At 38.3% G+C, this 15,385-nt stretch overlaps 1 protein-coding gene and 1 long non-coding RNA gene across 6 annotated transcripts in view; both read left to right on the top strand.

The window, feature by feature from the left end:
• Nucleotides 1-1,245: 1,245 nt before the first annotated feature.
• Nucleotides 1,246-15,385, top strand: part of PCDH9 (protocadherin 9) — a 975,348-nt gene continuing 961,208 nt past the window's right edge. For 4 of the 5 annotated variants that reach the window (XM_019529811.1, XM_019529813.1, XM_019529812.1 and 1 more), the window contains exon 1: nt 1,246-4,443. In XM_019529811.1, coding sequence (XP_019385356.1) covers nt 1,408-4,443 — 3,036 coding nt within the window. In that variant the 5' untranslated portion in view covers nt 1,246-1,407. Of the gene's footprint in view, nt 4,444-6,145; nt 6,499-15,385 lie in introns of those variants that run through there. The other variant, XM_019529815.1, reaches the window with a different exon arrangement.
• On the top strand, nt 6,510-13,991 carry LOC109306463. Its single transcript, XR_002100004.1, has 3 exons — nt 6,510-6,638; nt 12,859-12,862; nt 13,981-13,991. It is a non-coding gene; the product is annotated as an uncharacterized LOC109306463 (long non-coding RNA).

A 15,385-nucleotide genomic window follows, 5' to 3' on the forward strand; every position in this document is an offset into this window, starting at 1 on the left:
ATATATATATATATATATATGAAGTGCACACACCGATATGCGCACGCACACAGACACACAGACACACACCCAGCAAAAGCAGATCCAGGCAGGGAGCTGCTGTTTGGGATTCAACTGAGGCTCGTGGCACAGGCTCACCTACCCCGGCTGCCTCTGCATCCTTACCTGCATCCCCAGGCTGGAAGTAATCGCGGGCATCGGCTGCCGGGTTTCTTTAATGCAGATAAGATTAGGGCTGAAGAGCTGACCGGGGCCACCAACCGGTCTACGCGCTTCCCAGCCTGTGTTTAATTTGCGGCTAGCAGAGCATGTAAGCAGAGGTCTGTTTTATTTATTTATTTATTTATTTTTTCACCTGCATTATTAGCCTGCCGCATTTGTGTGTGGCAGCTGCTAATAACATCCTGAGGGGAGATCTATGTCAGTGTTGAAAGGCTGCACCCTTTTTTTCCCCTCTTCCCCCCCCCCATCAGAAAATATTATTTTCTGCATTTTCTTTGTAAAGATGTTGACCACTTCTAAGTTGTATTGGGAATTCCTACCCCCCGCCCACTCCTCCCTTGATTTAGGCTGCATTAAAAAAATAAATAAATAAAGTTGAACGTTGTTAAACATAGGGAGAAGTATGCAACATCTGGAGAAGAGACATCGAGCTTACTGTGTAAGAAACTGTAAGTCCTGTTATTGTCTCTCTAGTTAATAGGGATGTGAAGTAGCCAGTGACGACTGCTGCTGCTGCTGTTGCTGGTACTGCTGCAGCATGTCCGGGTACTTATTTCCCAGTACGATAGCAGTAGAAGGGGAGATGCAAGGCACGGGGAGGAAAGAAAAATCTGGTTAGCATGGGGGGAAAAAAAGCAGACATTCACTTCACGGCACCAGACAACAAATCCCATTTGGCAGCTGACACGGCAGTTAGCATTGGGGAAGTACGGAAACCTTTTTCACTTGCACGAAAATGCTTGGGTGGAGGAGAGTGTAGGGGAAATGCATGTTCTGGTTTACACTGTGTGCTAAGAAGCGACTGGGAAAGTACGTGCCGAAACTAGAGCTGTCCTTAATCCTGCAAGTAGTTAATTGCATTCTCACTATGTGCAAATGCAACTAACGGGGTATTGGTGCATTCGTCTGGAGGGATTGCTTTGGAGAAGGGAGCAGCAGGGAAATGTACCGTTGGCAAGCGTGCGCTGCAAAGAAAGGAGCGGGGATTGTGGATTTGTTTTGCTTTTTATTATGAAACAATAATGCTTGTCTGTATGATTGTGTTGACAGTTGCTGTCTCCAAATAAGAAATGAGATGTAATGCATCCTGCAGTCCATGCACGCCGCCTCTTGCAAATCGTGCACCATTCCTCTTTGGAAACCTTTAAATCCTAAAATCCAGAAAAAGAGAATAAACACATTATCATGGACCTGAGGGATTTTTACCTGTTGGCTGCTCTGATTGCCTGTTTGAGGCTGGATTCTGCTATAGCTCAAGAACTTATTTACACTATTAGAGAGGAGCTGCCAGAAAATGTGCCCATAGGGAACATACCAAAGGATCTGAACATTTCTCATATCAATGCTGCCACAGGGACCAGCACCAGCCTCGTCTACAGACTGGTGTCTAAAGCCGGGGATGCCCCTTTGGTTAGAGTGTCCAGCACCACCGGAGAAATCTTCACCACCTCGAATCGAATAGACAGAGAAAAACTCTGTGCTGGAGTCTCCTATGCTGAGGAAAATGAGTGTTTCTTTGAACTTGAAGTGGTGATTCTCCCCAATGACTTCTTTAGGCTGATCAAAATAAAAATCATCGTAAAGGATACCAATGACAATGCACCCATGTTTCCATCTCCTGTCATCAATATCTCCATACCAGAAAACACTTTGATCAACAGCCGCTTTCCGATTCCATCAGCCACAGATCCTGATACTGGGTTCAACGGGGTGCAGCACTATGAGTTGTTAAATGGGCAGAGCGTCTTTGGACTGGATATCGTGGAAACTCCTGAAGGAGAGAAATGGCCTCAACTCATTGTGCAGCAGAACTTGGATAGAGAGCAGAAAGACACCTATGTGATGAAAATTAAAGTAGAAGATGGAGGGAGCCCTCAGAAATCCAGCACAGCCATACTGCAAGTCACAGTAAGTGATGTCAATGATAACAGGCCTGTTTTTAAAGAGAGTCAGGTGGAGGTTCATATCCCTGAGAATGCCCCTGTGGGTACCTCTGTAATTCAGCTTCATGCTACAGATGCAGATATAGGAAGCAATGCAGAAATCAGATATATTTTTGGTGCCCAAGTTGCCCCTGCAACCAAAAGACTCTTTGCTCTAAACAACACTACAGGACTGATAACAGTTCAGAGGTCCTTAGATCGAGAAGAGACTGCTATTCACAAGGTGACAGTCCTGGCAAGTGATGGCAGCTCTACTCCAGCTCGGGCAACTGTTACCATCAATGTCACTGATGTAAATGATAACCCTCCTAACATAGACCTCAGGTACATTATAAGTCCTATCAATGGCACAGTGTACTTGTCTGAGAAAGATCCTGTCAATACAAAGATTGCCCTAATTACGGTTTCAGATAAGGACACTGATGTGAATGGCAAAGTGATCTGTTTCATTGAGAGAGAGGTCCCATTTCACTTGAAGGCAGTTTACGACAACCAGTATTTGTTAGAGACCTCTTCCTTGTTGGACTATGAGGGCACCAAAGAATTCAGCTTTAAAATTGTTGCCTCTGATTCTGGCAAGCCCAGTCTGAACCAGACTGCCCTGGTAAGAGTTAAACTGGAGGATGAAAATGACAACCCTCCAATTTTCAGCCAGCCTGTAATTGAGCTGTCAGTTTCTGAAAACAACCGTCGTGGTCTATACTTAACAACTATTAGTGCCACAGATGAAGACAGTGGGAAAAATGCAGACATTGTTTATCAGCTTGGCCCTAATGCCTCCTTTTTCGATCTGGATCGGAAGACGGGTGTTTTAACAGCGTCCAGAGTTTTTGACAGAGAAGAGCAAGAACGTTTCATTTTTACTGTTACGGCCAGGGACAATGGCACCCCTCCTCTGCAGAGTCAGGCAGCTGTGATTGTTACTGTACTGGATGAAAATGATAACAGTCCCAAATTTACTCATAATCACTTTCAGTTTTTTGTATCTGAGAATTTACCAAAGTATAGTACTGTGGGGGTGATCACAGTGACTGATGCAGATGCAGGGGAAAATAAAGCAGTGACCCTTTCCATCCTGAATGACAACGAGAACTTTGTGCTGGATCCTTACTCTGGAGTTATCAAGTCCAATGTTTCTTTTGATCGAGAACAGCAGAGCTCTTACACCTTTGATGTCAAGGCCGTTGATGGAGGACAGCCTCCTCGTTCTTCTACAGCAAAAGTAACAATAAATGTCATGGATGTTAATGATAATAGCCCGGTTGTCATTTACCCACCTTCTAATACTTCGTTTAAGCTGGTGCCACTCTCGGCAATCCCAGGCTCAGTAGTAGCAGAAGTGTTTGCTGTGGATATAGACACTGGAATGAATGCTGAGCTTAAATATACAATTGTGAGTGGAAATAACAAAGGTTTATTTCGTATTGATCCAGTGACAGGTAACATTACTCTGGAAGAAAAACCAGCTCCTACTGATGTGGGACTGCATCGTCTAGTTGTCAACATAAGTGATTTGGGTTATCCTAAATCCTTGCATACTCTTGTGCTTGTATTTTTGTATGTAAATGACACTGCTGGAAATGCCTCTTACATTTATGACCTGATACGCAGGACTATGGAAACGCCCTTGGACCGGAACATAGGGGACAGTAGCCAACCCTATCAAAATGAGGACTATCTGACCATCATGATCGCTATCGTGGCAGGTGCGATGGTTGTCATAGTGGTGATATTTGTCACGGTTCTGGTTCGCTGTCGACATGCGTCTAGGTTCAAAGCAGCACAGAGGAGCAAGCAAGGTGCTGAATGGATGTCTCCCAATCAGGAGAACAAGCAGAACAAGAAAAAGAAAAGGAAGAAAAGGAAGTCTCCTAAGAGCTCTCTTTTGAACTTTGTGACCATTGAGGAGTCCAAACCTGATGATGCAGTTCATGAACCTATCAACGGGACAATAAGCCTTCCAGCAGAGCTGGAGGAGCAAAGTATAGGAAGATTTGATTGGGGCACAGCACCACCAACAACCTTTAAGCCTAACAGTCCTGACCTTGCAAAGCATTACAAATCTGCTTCCCCACAGTCTGCTTTTCATCTTAAACCTGACACTCCAGTTTCAGTGAAAAAGCATCATGTGATTCAGGAACTTCCCTTGGACAACACCTTTGTTGGTGGTTGCGACACCCTTTCCAAACGCTCTTCCACTAGTTCAGATCACTTCAGTGCCTCAGAGTGCAGTTCCCAAGGAGGCTTCAAGACAAAGGGCCCCTTACACACCAGACAGGTAAACGAGCACTTTTACTGGTCTATAAGTACTGCATACAAGTGCCCAATCAACCAGTATTAAAGTGCCAGTATGTCTTTTGCTTTGGTCTAATTCTAGCTTAGTTATAATGTGGAGAGGGGAAAAAAAAACTTGACCCCTTTATCGTTTCTCTGAGGCTCAACCATGTATTTAAAAATGTCTCTGGTATTTCAGTATTAAGAGTCGCTGATTACTGGAAAAATCTACATGCATCTGTGCAAATGCACGTGTGCATAAATAATGGAACAAAACTGAAAAGCAGTTGTTAAAAATGTTCCTCAGGACTGTTCCAATGTTTGGGATACTGAAGAGGAAATACGGTTTTCCTAATATGCCAAATTTCACTGAGAGAGAAAATTTGACAGTTTTGAGATTTAATGGGATATTTACATTCACTTTCAAATTTGAAATGAGGGTAGCTTGAGTTTCTTTTATAGTTCCAACTGATTTGCAACGTTCTTATGTTACTATTGTTAAAGGGGTTAATTTTTTTTCCCTTGCAAAGATTGCTGAGTTTCCAACGTACTTCATCTGTGAAGCACATGGTTTGTTGTTAGGATATAACTAAGCCATATGGAAGTCTTCCTCTGTTTTTGATTGAGAATAATATTGTTCTAATAGATTCAAGTGGGGTGTCTAATATGCAGATTTTTGCATATTTTCAAAAATGGCCAAAGTATACTTTCAAAAGGAATGCATTTTCTCTGAATACAACTGAATTATGCAGAAAAAATCAGCCCATTGTAAATATTTTCTCATCTTAGTAATGCATAAGTGATCTGTTATAACTCATTTTAAACTGTGAAATATGCCATATGAAGAAGGATTAAGAGGCTGAGAAACTCATTTCAACCAAATCCAGCATTAGTTTTTCTTAGGTCTAATAATTCCTTGCTAATAAAGATTTAAATGCAGCGCTGTCTAATTTATTTCATTGGTGCTTGTCTTTTGCCACTAAATTAGAATGTCAATATAGCCTGTAGATGGCACTAAGGTACTATGTCGCTTGTGCTGGCCAGGTGCCAATCCTGCAGTAGATAGGAAATGGGGGAGGGAAGGATCAAGCTGATACTACAGCCAAAGAAACCTTTTATTTAATGATAGTTGTACTGGAGCGACCAGTAGTTAAGTTGTATGTTTGTAAAGCAACTTCTTAGTTCTTAGCTTTCACTATACCAACTCCCTAGGTTTTAGCAATCACGTTTATATTACTGTTGGCATTGTACTTCAGGTTATGGTGATTTGTCTGAATATATTAGGAATCCACAAAGTACAAATCCTATAGAATTGAGCAAGATGCATTTAAGCCTGTCTTTGCAAAAAGATGTTCATGGTAGCCAAGTTTAGGATGTAGTCATTCTCTTGCTGTTGCATTTGCCTTATCTAAGATGAATGTTACGTTGTCAAAATTGCCTCTTGACTTTTGGGTGTTCATAAGTTGTCACACTAACAAGACAACATGTTTAAAATGTGCACTTATGAGGCAATAGAAAATATTTTTTGAAAAAGTACTCATGCTTGAAGTGGAGCACTAAAGTAATGTTTAGCAAATTCCCTGTGCAAAAAAATACCCGTTTTTCACAGTGACTTGAAAATATTTTGAATCCTGTTCATAATGTTTTACACAGTACAGCATCACACCTATCAGCTTAAGTTTTTGGCTTTTTTTTTTTAAAAGCAGACGTAAAAATCTGTAGCTGGCTAACCTGTGGTTAGTCTGAAGTTCAGAAGACGGGATACACTCCTTCCCTATTTTAGTTACTAGCTTTAAAAAATCTCTCTCTCTTTCCTTCCCCTCGCCCCCTGTTCAGGGGTCCTAGTAATATTACTTAAATTAACTTCCCAGGCTGTATTCCAAGAATCAGACTTAATCCCCTTTTGGCCTCTAAAAGCAGTTAAGATCACAAAAATGACTTACCTGACAACGTGTAAGCGCTGAACAGTGATGTTGAATGTGGGCAGAAAATCCCCAGGCACCTCTTTCAAATTTATTTTTGTCTGTTTCATAAATGAGGTGGTGTCTTGATTATTTATTTATTTTTTTAAAATAAAAATATATTTATTCAATGTAATCAATATTGCATTGTTTTATTGTGTATCTGATTGAAATCCTGTTGAAATCAATAGAATGATTCTCATTCTGTGCCATTTAAATCTAGCCCCATGTCAGGTACGTTTCACTGGATATAGAATTCATTTTTGTATAAATAGTTGCTTGATTTTTTTTCCTCTAAATTTTCCCATTGATCAGTGTTGCAGGAAGCAAGCTTTTTAACTACATCACATTTTCTGCCAGATGACTATAGCCAAGATGGGCAGTGTGAGTTAATAGTCTGCTATTTTTTTTTTTTATGTGATCTCTTTGAGCTAGGATGCGTCTTGGCTACTGTTCCCTGCAGTGACACAAATTAAATATAGTTTCATAGGTACGTGTTTTTTAAGACTTGTAGAATATGACCTTAAAGGAATATATTCAATCTTTAAATAAACATTTTTCATATAGAATATGTAATAATAATCTCATGATGTCTGAAATGCTTTTATTCTGGGAAGAAAATACTTAGTTCTTTGTCACTGTATTATTTTCTTGACTTTTTAATAAAAAAATACAAATTTCTCCTTTTTATCTTACGATAAAAACTATAACACAAGGTTCACCAGCACTTTTGGCAGGTTTTTTTCTAAGTTTTGGAAGTGGTTTATGAAAAGCTGTGAAGAATGTTGGCATAGGGAAAGTATAAGGTGAGAGGAATGTATTGATAAATGCTAGCGCAAAATATTTTCAGTTGAACATATTGTTTATCTGCAACACGCGTAATGGGTGTATGTATTTATCATTAAAGTTGAGAGAGTTTGAGCCCGATGTCGAAATTTATTTCCTATTCAGTCAAAAAACCCATGGGAGTTTGAGTTCAACCCTAACCCATTAGTTCAGCCAAAGATAAAATGCTTCAAGATTTATCCCTGAGTTTTCAAAATAATTTGCTGGGCATTAGCTGTTTAACTGAAAATTGCTTGGCACGATCTCTTCACTTCACTTTGAGTTGCTCTGGTTGATGTTTTAAAAGTGCCCAGGATAAAAACCAAAGCCCTCTCCAAGTGCCTGCGATGCAGAACACCTGACAGATCCTGTAAGGAGAGCATTCTTGAATACTTGAACTTGGGAGTATCCCTTCAGTGCTAATTTACATAATTAGGAGTGTGGAAAAATGTTAAATGCGTCGCTTAAATTTTGAAATCACTAGTATGACCCATGCACAGTAATGAAATCTGTCAGTGCTCCTTCCAGTATTTGGCTCAACTAAAACGCAATTCAGAATAATTAGTTAATGTGCCAAACTAAATAAAAATACAGTAGGGGCAATATGTTGCGGCTTTCTGTGTGAAAAGTCTTTTAAAAATACTGTCAGTGCCATGAATTTACCAATATAATAACTTGTGAAATAAATTATTATAAGAGTTACCCTACTATGGCTATTTTAATGATAGTGTAGCTTCACTGGAGCAGTTTTGTCTGGAATTACATCTCTGAAAAACTGGAATTATAAAAACCCAAAATATATGTTAACGTAACAGTGAAAGGTGTGAGCAAAGACCCGGGTTCAGGAAAGAATTTTCCATCAGAGCAGCACTTAAACACCTGCTTAACTTTAAGTACATGAGTAAATCCTATTCAAATTAGTGCTACTTAAGCACATGCTCAGAGTTAAGAATGTGTTTTAATGTTGTCCTTAGTGAAAATGGTTTTAAGTACCACACTTTTGTATCTGGCCAATAATAAAGCCCTGGGAAAACAGCACACAATTCCACTATAATCTGTCTAGTTAAACAAGCACCATATCATCCCTGCTTCTTTAAAGGTCTCCCAGCCAGAAAATAAGATTACGGTTCTTAACTAACACCTGTTACACTTATTGTATTCAGGTACATATTTAGCTGCATAATCAGCAACACAACATACCCTGTGGAGTCAATCCTTTACTCCTTATTCTGTCAGTGGGACTTTTGCCTGGTCAAGGAGTGAATAAACGGGCTTTATGTGAGCAATGAAGATTGCATAAAATATCGCATGTAACTTTGGCAGTTTCTGACTTTGAAGTGTTTACAATGGTAACCTTAGATTTTTGTATTCATTGTCCCTATCTTTTAAGAGTTTAAAAAAAAAAAAATAAAGAAGTTGACAAACCACAGATATCTCTGATGCTTCCAAAGTTGCATCTTGCAGAGGTATATGACTATGGAAATTCACAGAAGAGCAACAGTGCAGAACCTATATAACTTGCATTGATCAAAACAAAATATTTCTAGAATTTTATAGTTCTGTAATTTATTGTTCTGAGTAGCAATACTTTATCACTTTGTGTCAAAGTTGCAGTTTATAATTCCATTATTTTATTTGTCCATTTCGCATTTATGCTTATGTTTATTTACTTTACAAGTTAACCTGGATATTAGTCCTCAGTGAGGACTCTTCACCTGGAAAATTACAGCATGTTAATTTAAATGCAGCTGTTTTTAAGTTGCATACGTCTAACATATTGGAAATGCTAAAATGTACATAATATTTTTCTACCCATGCAAAATCTGTGAATGGATTAACAGATTTTGTTCAACTGTCTAAATAAATTCATCTTTGCGCTATGGCCACATATGGAAAATATCAGCTGAAAAAGATAATTTTTGAAAAAGTTAAGAGTATGAGAAAACTAGGGGTTATAATGTAAATCTGAACAGAACCTTAAGTTATACTTCAATTTGAAATGGAAAAGTTAAACTAGAATATAGAGCATTTTTGTGTACACTACTGAGTACGGTTCATTTTTCTTTAAATCCGTTTCCCAAGCAAAAAGTTAGCGTCTAAAACACTGGAGTTTCTTCTTTCCTTGATGTGCAATGCCTAACTTTCACAAATGCTAATAACAGTTATACCACACGTGGAAGAGAGAATAGGATTATCAGTTTTTAATGCTACTGGAGTTTTGTGATAATGTTCTTTTGTGTTTAGGCATGAGAAGTGATCCTTCTAGTTACTATTTCGGATTTTCATTTCCAAAGAATCCATTCTTCTAGCACAGCAAAACCACATCAGCCACACTTTATTGACAGCAGTTTTATTGTAGCTAGAGGCTTTACAGTAAGCTGTTTATTGCTGTTCCCTAACTTAGTTGACAGCAATTGGGGAATTAATTTTCTTGCCCCTGGTGTGCTTTCTTGGGTATAAACAACAGATGTTAAAGATATGAAAACGGTGACCTATTTACATTCTACAACTCCTTAAGTATGCAGTCTACTCGTCTGAAGTTCTGGTTCAAGTTTCATGTGAGGGGGAATGCCAAATCCTAAGTAAAACTGCTCCATCAATTCTAGAGTTCTTATTCTCATGACCAAGCTGTTCATCTATATGTTGTTCATATAAAATACACACACGCACTATAGGCATGCTTATATACACACACCTGTGTAGGCATGTTCACATCTAGGCAAATTCAAAACAGGAGTAAGTGTATACATATCCTGTTTATTTAAGGGTCCCATTTACTGTGGGATATTTTGTCTCCACTAGGGCTAAGTCTTGCCTGTCTTGTATTTAACACACTAAACATACCAGACAGAAAGCAGCATATTTTCAAATATATAACGAGAGCCATAGATAATATTTGCATTTTTATATAGCGCCTTCTGTCTGAGAAAATTCTGAAGTCCTTTAAAAATTGTTTTGTTTTTTTGTAATGGATTTTACATCCACCTCTGAAGTGCAGCTATCTCTGAGGCAGCCTGTAGTGCTGGTGTTGGTTCAATACAAACTCAGAGGGGAAAAAGCAACACTAAATCATCAACATTACTCCCTGCTGCTTGTTTTTTTCCTTTGAAATCACAGCCTGTGGTGGAATGTGTATAAAATGATTAATTCTTGATTTACTCTTATGGGCATTTAGTCAGGTTCATCTCTGACTCGTATCTTGTGCAACCATATATTTTTATTGCATTGTTCCTCTTAATAATCAACACCAACACATAGTGACTCAGTTTTTGGTTTTTTACTAAGGTCCAAATTAGCACTGAATGTAATCCTTGTCTAAATGTAAGCATATGACTAACTTTAATACAGACTTGAGTACGTCTGAATTTTACCATCTCATTGAATTACTCCCTTAAGAGCTTGACTACACACCAAATTTATACCACTTTAATTAAGCCTCTATAATTAAAGTATCACTACTCCTCCTATCATATACCAAGTCATATCAGTATAATGGTGCTTTCTGTAAGGGAAATAAATCTATATGGATATATCACTATAGAAGTGTTTTATAAGTACCCCCAGGCTAGGAGTTGTGTGGGTATAACCAGTGAAAAAAATTGCAGTACTCAACAAAATAATACTGGTTAAAAAATGTGTGTAGATGAGCCACAGGGTACTGGTAAGATGTACCTTATAAAATCGGCCAATTCTTTTACTCTTTATATTTCCTTCACGTTAACTGCACTAAAAGATTGCCAAAGATGCTAAGTCATAGAAGATTTTGTCCCATTTTATCTCGTATTACCACATTTTTAAAGGTGCCTCATTCTAGGTTCCAGTTTTGTGAACACAATAAATTATTCAGATGTTTAAATATCTGATTTGTGTGTATATTCGGGTAATTAGGTGTCTGAATCCTGGAAGTTTTACCTACAAATAATTGTCTCTTTTATTTTTTTCTTCAAGAATTACTAAGATTAGCAAGGAAAAAAAAAACCCTTGTTATAATGTGTCTGCATATCTTTGTAGTGATTCTGCTATTGTACAACTTGAAAAGGGAAACTTGAGTTGCTTTGTCAGGAGATTATCTAGCATTAATTCCAGTTGTCATACAGTTACTATAGTTTCCTGTGAAGTCACTTTTTAGTTATGTTATTTCTTTTGCAAAATACAACATTGTATTTTGCATTAATAAAATCTTCATGCTGCTACCGTTGTACTCCTTTGGGATATGTGCACTTGTACCTACAGAAAGAACATAAGTCCCCCTTTAAAGTTACACTTCAGAATTTGAGACCACATTATCAGTGACAGTAAATAGCATTGGTCTACAGAAGTAAATAAAAATATGTTGGTTTACCCCAACAGAAGATCTTGCCTTATGTTTATTTGCACAGAAAGCAAATGACAGGCATGTGAGGTGAAGTATGCAAAATACAAACTAAAGATCCATATAATCAATTTGGGCTCAATAGCGTTTGATATTATCCACTTTAAACAAAAAAAAATGAAGAGTATGTCCTTCCTTCCTTCTGTCAGAGCAAGTTATTGGCAATGCCTAAAAGAAGGACAAAAAAATAACAACGCTACCCACTGACTAATATGATGAAGGTTGAGAACTATTGAAAGACTTTTTAAAGTTGTTAACGTGCCACGTATGATGACATCCATTTATTTAGCTATTACTTAAAACATGACAAAATAAAAATAGATAAAGCAGAATGGCAAACTTTTATATCTATCTATCTATCACTTGTCGATGCTTTTAGGTGCTAGATTCAGATGAAATCCTGGGAAATAAAACTGTTTCCATCTCATCAGAGGTGCCCTACACCATCTAGGTTTCTTTTTATTAATGTTTAAATTATATGATTATTTCTGTGGGCAAATTCACGACAAGTGATGTAGAAGTTTTTTCTACAAGAGATGAGGGCTAGTTTTAGTCTATGCCTTACCTAATGATATAAAAAGACAAATACTTTATTTCAGTTTTGAATTAATCTTATTACTCTCACACCTCCTGTTCATTATTTTAGTTGTATATACTTTAAGCAGAGTAAAAAATATTAGAAACTGCACAGCTTCTAGTGTCTAAATACTAGATGCATATTAGTTCAAATGAATTGGCTCTACAAAAGGATTTTGGCACTTAATTGCCACTTCAGGGATTTAAGCCTAAAACCTAGAACCTCAAACTACCTGTTCAGTTCCCACTTAGGCAACCAAAAAGGATAGGTGGCTGAGTGTCAAACTGTAACATTCCTATGTGCCTATAGTTCTTCTGGGCATGCCCAAAGTGCCTCTGTTTTGACAGGACTGAGCAACCCTCATTCCTAAGCCTATCAGAATCCACAAACTGTATTCATCTGCCTTTTTCATCTGTGGGATTTGAGCTGGTAGGTATTCTCTAGGTTTGCATAACATATTGCATTCCACAGAAGGACATGGCAGAAAGGGCACCCTTTGCTCCTTTCCCCTTGGATCTGAAGGTTGGTGGTTAGAGCTGTGTTTTCACATGAATATTAATTTGACACAATAAACTCCAGCAAAGTTTGCACTGGGGTTTATTGCTCCTAGGTTCAGTGTTTCCATGAGCCCTTGGGATTACAGCATGTTGAGCCAAGGTGGTGCAGCACATCCCAGAATACTAGAATAGTTGGGTTTTTAGGGAATTCTCATGAGAGATGTGGGTTCAGATTGCTTGAGGCAGAGGAACAATTTGAACATAGGTCTTGCTTATGCTATATGAGGGCTGTAAGCAATGAACAGTTGAATAAAAAGAGATTACCTCCTCCTCATCCTTCAGCCATCTTTTGAAAGAAAAGCATGCTTCCTTCTCCAGTTTGAAAGAAAAGAGGGGACAAGTCTTGTGATTCCTGAGTGGAGGGAGGTTCCTTCTTCTTCTCTCCAGCCTGGAGAAAGACCCAAGTCTTTCAAGGATTGGAAATATGGCCTTGTCCTTGGGATTTCCAGTTGTTTGTTTAAAACAGTTTTTGTGGATCCCATTTTCAATTCTGAAATTTCTTATGTAAGGTATTGGGAACCTAGATGTCTAATTTGGACATTATGAATTTTACTAAGCAGGTAGGTATCTAAAGGTTAGAAGCTGTAATGATCAGCATTATGAATGCTCAAGTCACCTTTGCAGATCCATCTCAATAGCTATAATTCAATCAGTTCATTCTGATTACAGCCCACAAAAGGTAAGATATTTTCATTTTCTCTATACACTCCTCTGAGGTTTCACATGACTATTTGTGTCTTATCCTTCAAGCCATCCTTGCACATCATGCCTAATTTTGCTTCTAGAGACTCAGAGATGCAATTTCCGCTGACTTCAGTGGTTTAGGATCAAGTCTGTGACTCTAAGACAATAACAGGGCTTGCAGGATCTGGCCTTTTGTGGTTCATAACAGGGCTTTTACGTGAATAGCATGTTTTGCAGAAGCATGTATGAACTGCAAAGTAACATTTAGAAAGTTCTGCTTTGGAATATTGGCTCAAACCAAGGTTCATTGATATCAGTGAGCAGAGAAATGATTTGCTGTGTCAGGCAGAAGGTAGGGCAGAGTGGTACCTTAGACTAACTGAATCAGGGAGGCATGAGTTTCTGTATGGAAAAACTACTCTGTTGGATGTTATGAAGGTGCCAGCCTGTCCTACCTTCTGCCTGAAATCAGTGGAAAGATCCCATTGACTTGAATGGAACTTGGGTCAAGCTGTGTGCAAATTTCTTCCTTACTGGTGAGGTAATGGGTTGGTTGGGTTTGCAGCTGTGTGTCTTGCAGTTAGTCTCTGTGACTTTTGCTAAATGCTAAAGCTTCCTTGATGCATGTGAATTTATTATCACAACAGATATGTCTGCTGTAGATTTTATCTATAACTTCTGCTAAAATGCTAGTATATCTGAACACCATGTTAAAATACATTTCCTGAAAATACTTCTCTGTCAGCACCTGCATTTTCAGTCATTTATCAATTGGTCTTATTTTTTTTCCAAATTTCAAAGTATCGGTCAAAATATCAGTGAAGTCTCTGTCTTACCAGTAACAGAACTTGAAATTGAATTCAGATTGTGACAACAGCACCCTGTAACACACATCATCCTGACGTCTACAGCATCTAGAACAGCAGGAGGTAGATTATGTGCCAATAGCAAAGCTGTATTTTGTCCCTATATTTTTACCAGCTGCCCAGATGAATGAATAAATAAATAAATAAATAACATTTACATCTGTCAAAGGACAGTAAACCTCGCTTCTTGAAATGTAATCTCTCATGTGTACAGGAGATGGACTGTTCTATTTGAGAATTCATCAGTTTTTATTTCAGAAAGCAGTTACATCTGTCAAACATTTCAGTTTGAAAAGAACGCCTATTTTTTTTTGCTTTTGTATGCTACAAGAGCACTGGGCTGTCATTCACTAGAAAATATAAAATGAGACAAGATAGATGATATTTTACCACGAATGGCATTTTATTTTCATCTTATAGCCTCCTTTTCTTCCTCAAACTGTGATTAGTTAAAAATGGCAATGTCTAATTATGATGCATCCTGGCTGTATTATGAAACTAGTTGACAGGCATGGAGATGGCCAAGGGAAGTTGCTCTTAATTTGCCCTGGTTCCGTTTGTCTTCTCTCCTGAAGACATACCTCTGAATATGGCGGTATAATCTTTTTGGATACTGCAGCTGTAGCTGAGCACTGTAGGGTGCTCAAAACTGCCAGTTATTTAAGTTGTTCATCCATCATGGGTTTGGTTTTACACTTGTAGCCATTATGTGAATGAGATGTGAGCACCTTTCCTTTGTTTCCCTTTATTTGAAGTATTTGTTTGATACATTACAGCTCACTGCATGCAGTCCTTCACATATAAAGTGATGCCAAGTAAAACCCCTGTGTGGATTGCCTGGCAGGCATGACATTGTATTGCAAAGGTGCAGTCAAGGTCTTTTGGAGATTGTTTAAATTCTTCTGAAGGTGATTTCCTTTTTGCAATTCTGAGTCAACTCTTTTGGATGCTTTTTGACTATTGGAAATATCATTTTAAAAATAACTATTTGCTGAAGCGGACATCTCCGGGTAACCTCATTAAAAGCCAGTGCACCAGTTATGGTTATGTAATTCCTCAAAGGTGTATATATATTGCAGGCAAAGAAGCTGCAGAAGTGCAATT

The sequence above is a fragment of the Crocodylus porosus genome, unplaced genomic scaffold (assembly GCF_001723895.1).
Source record: "Crocodylus porosus isolate Cpor-Errol unplaced genomic scaffold, CroPor_comp1, whole genome shotgun sequence".
Lineage (NCBI taxonomy): Eukaryota > Metazoa > Chordata > Crocodylia > Crocodylidae > Crocodylus > Crocodylus porosus.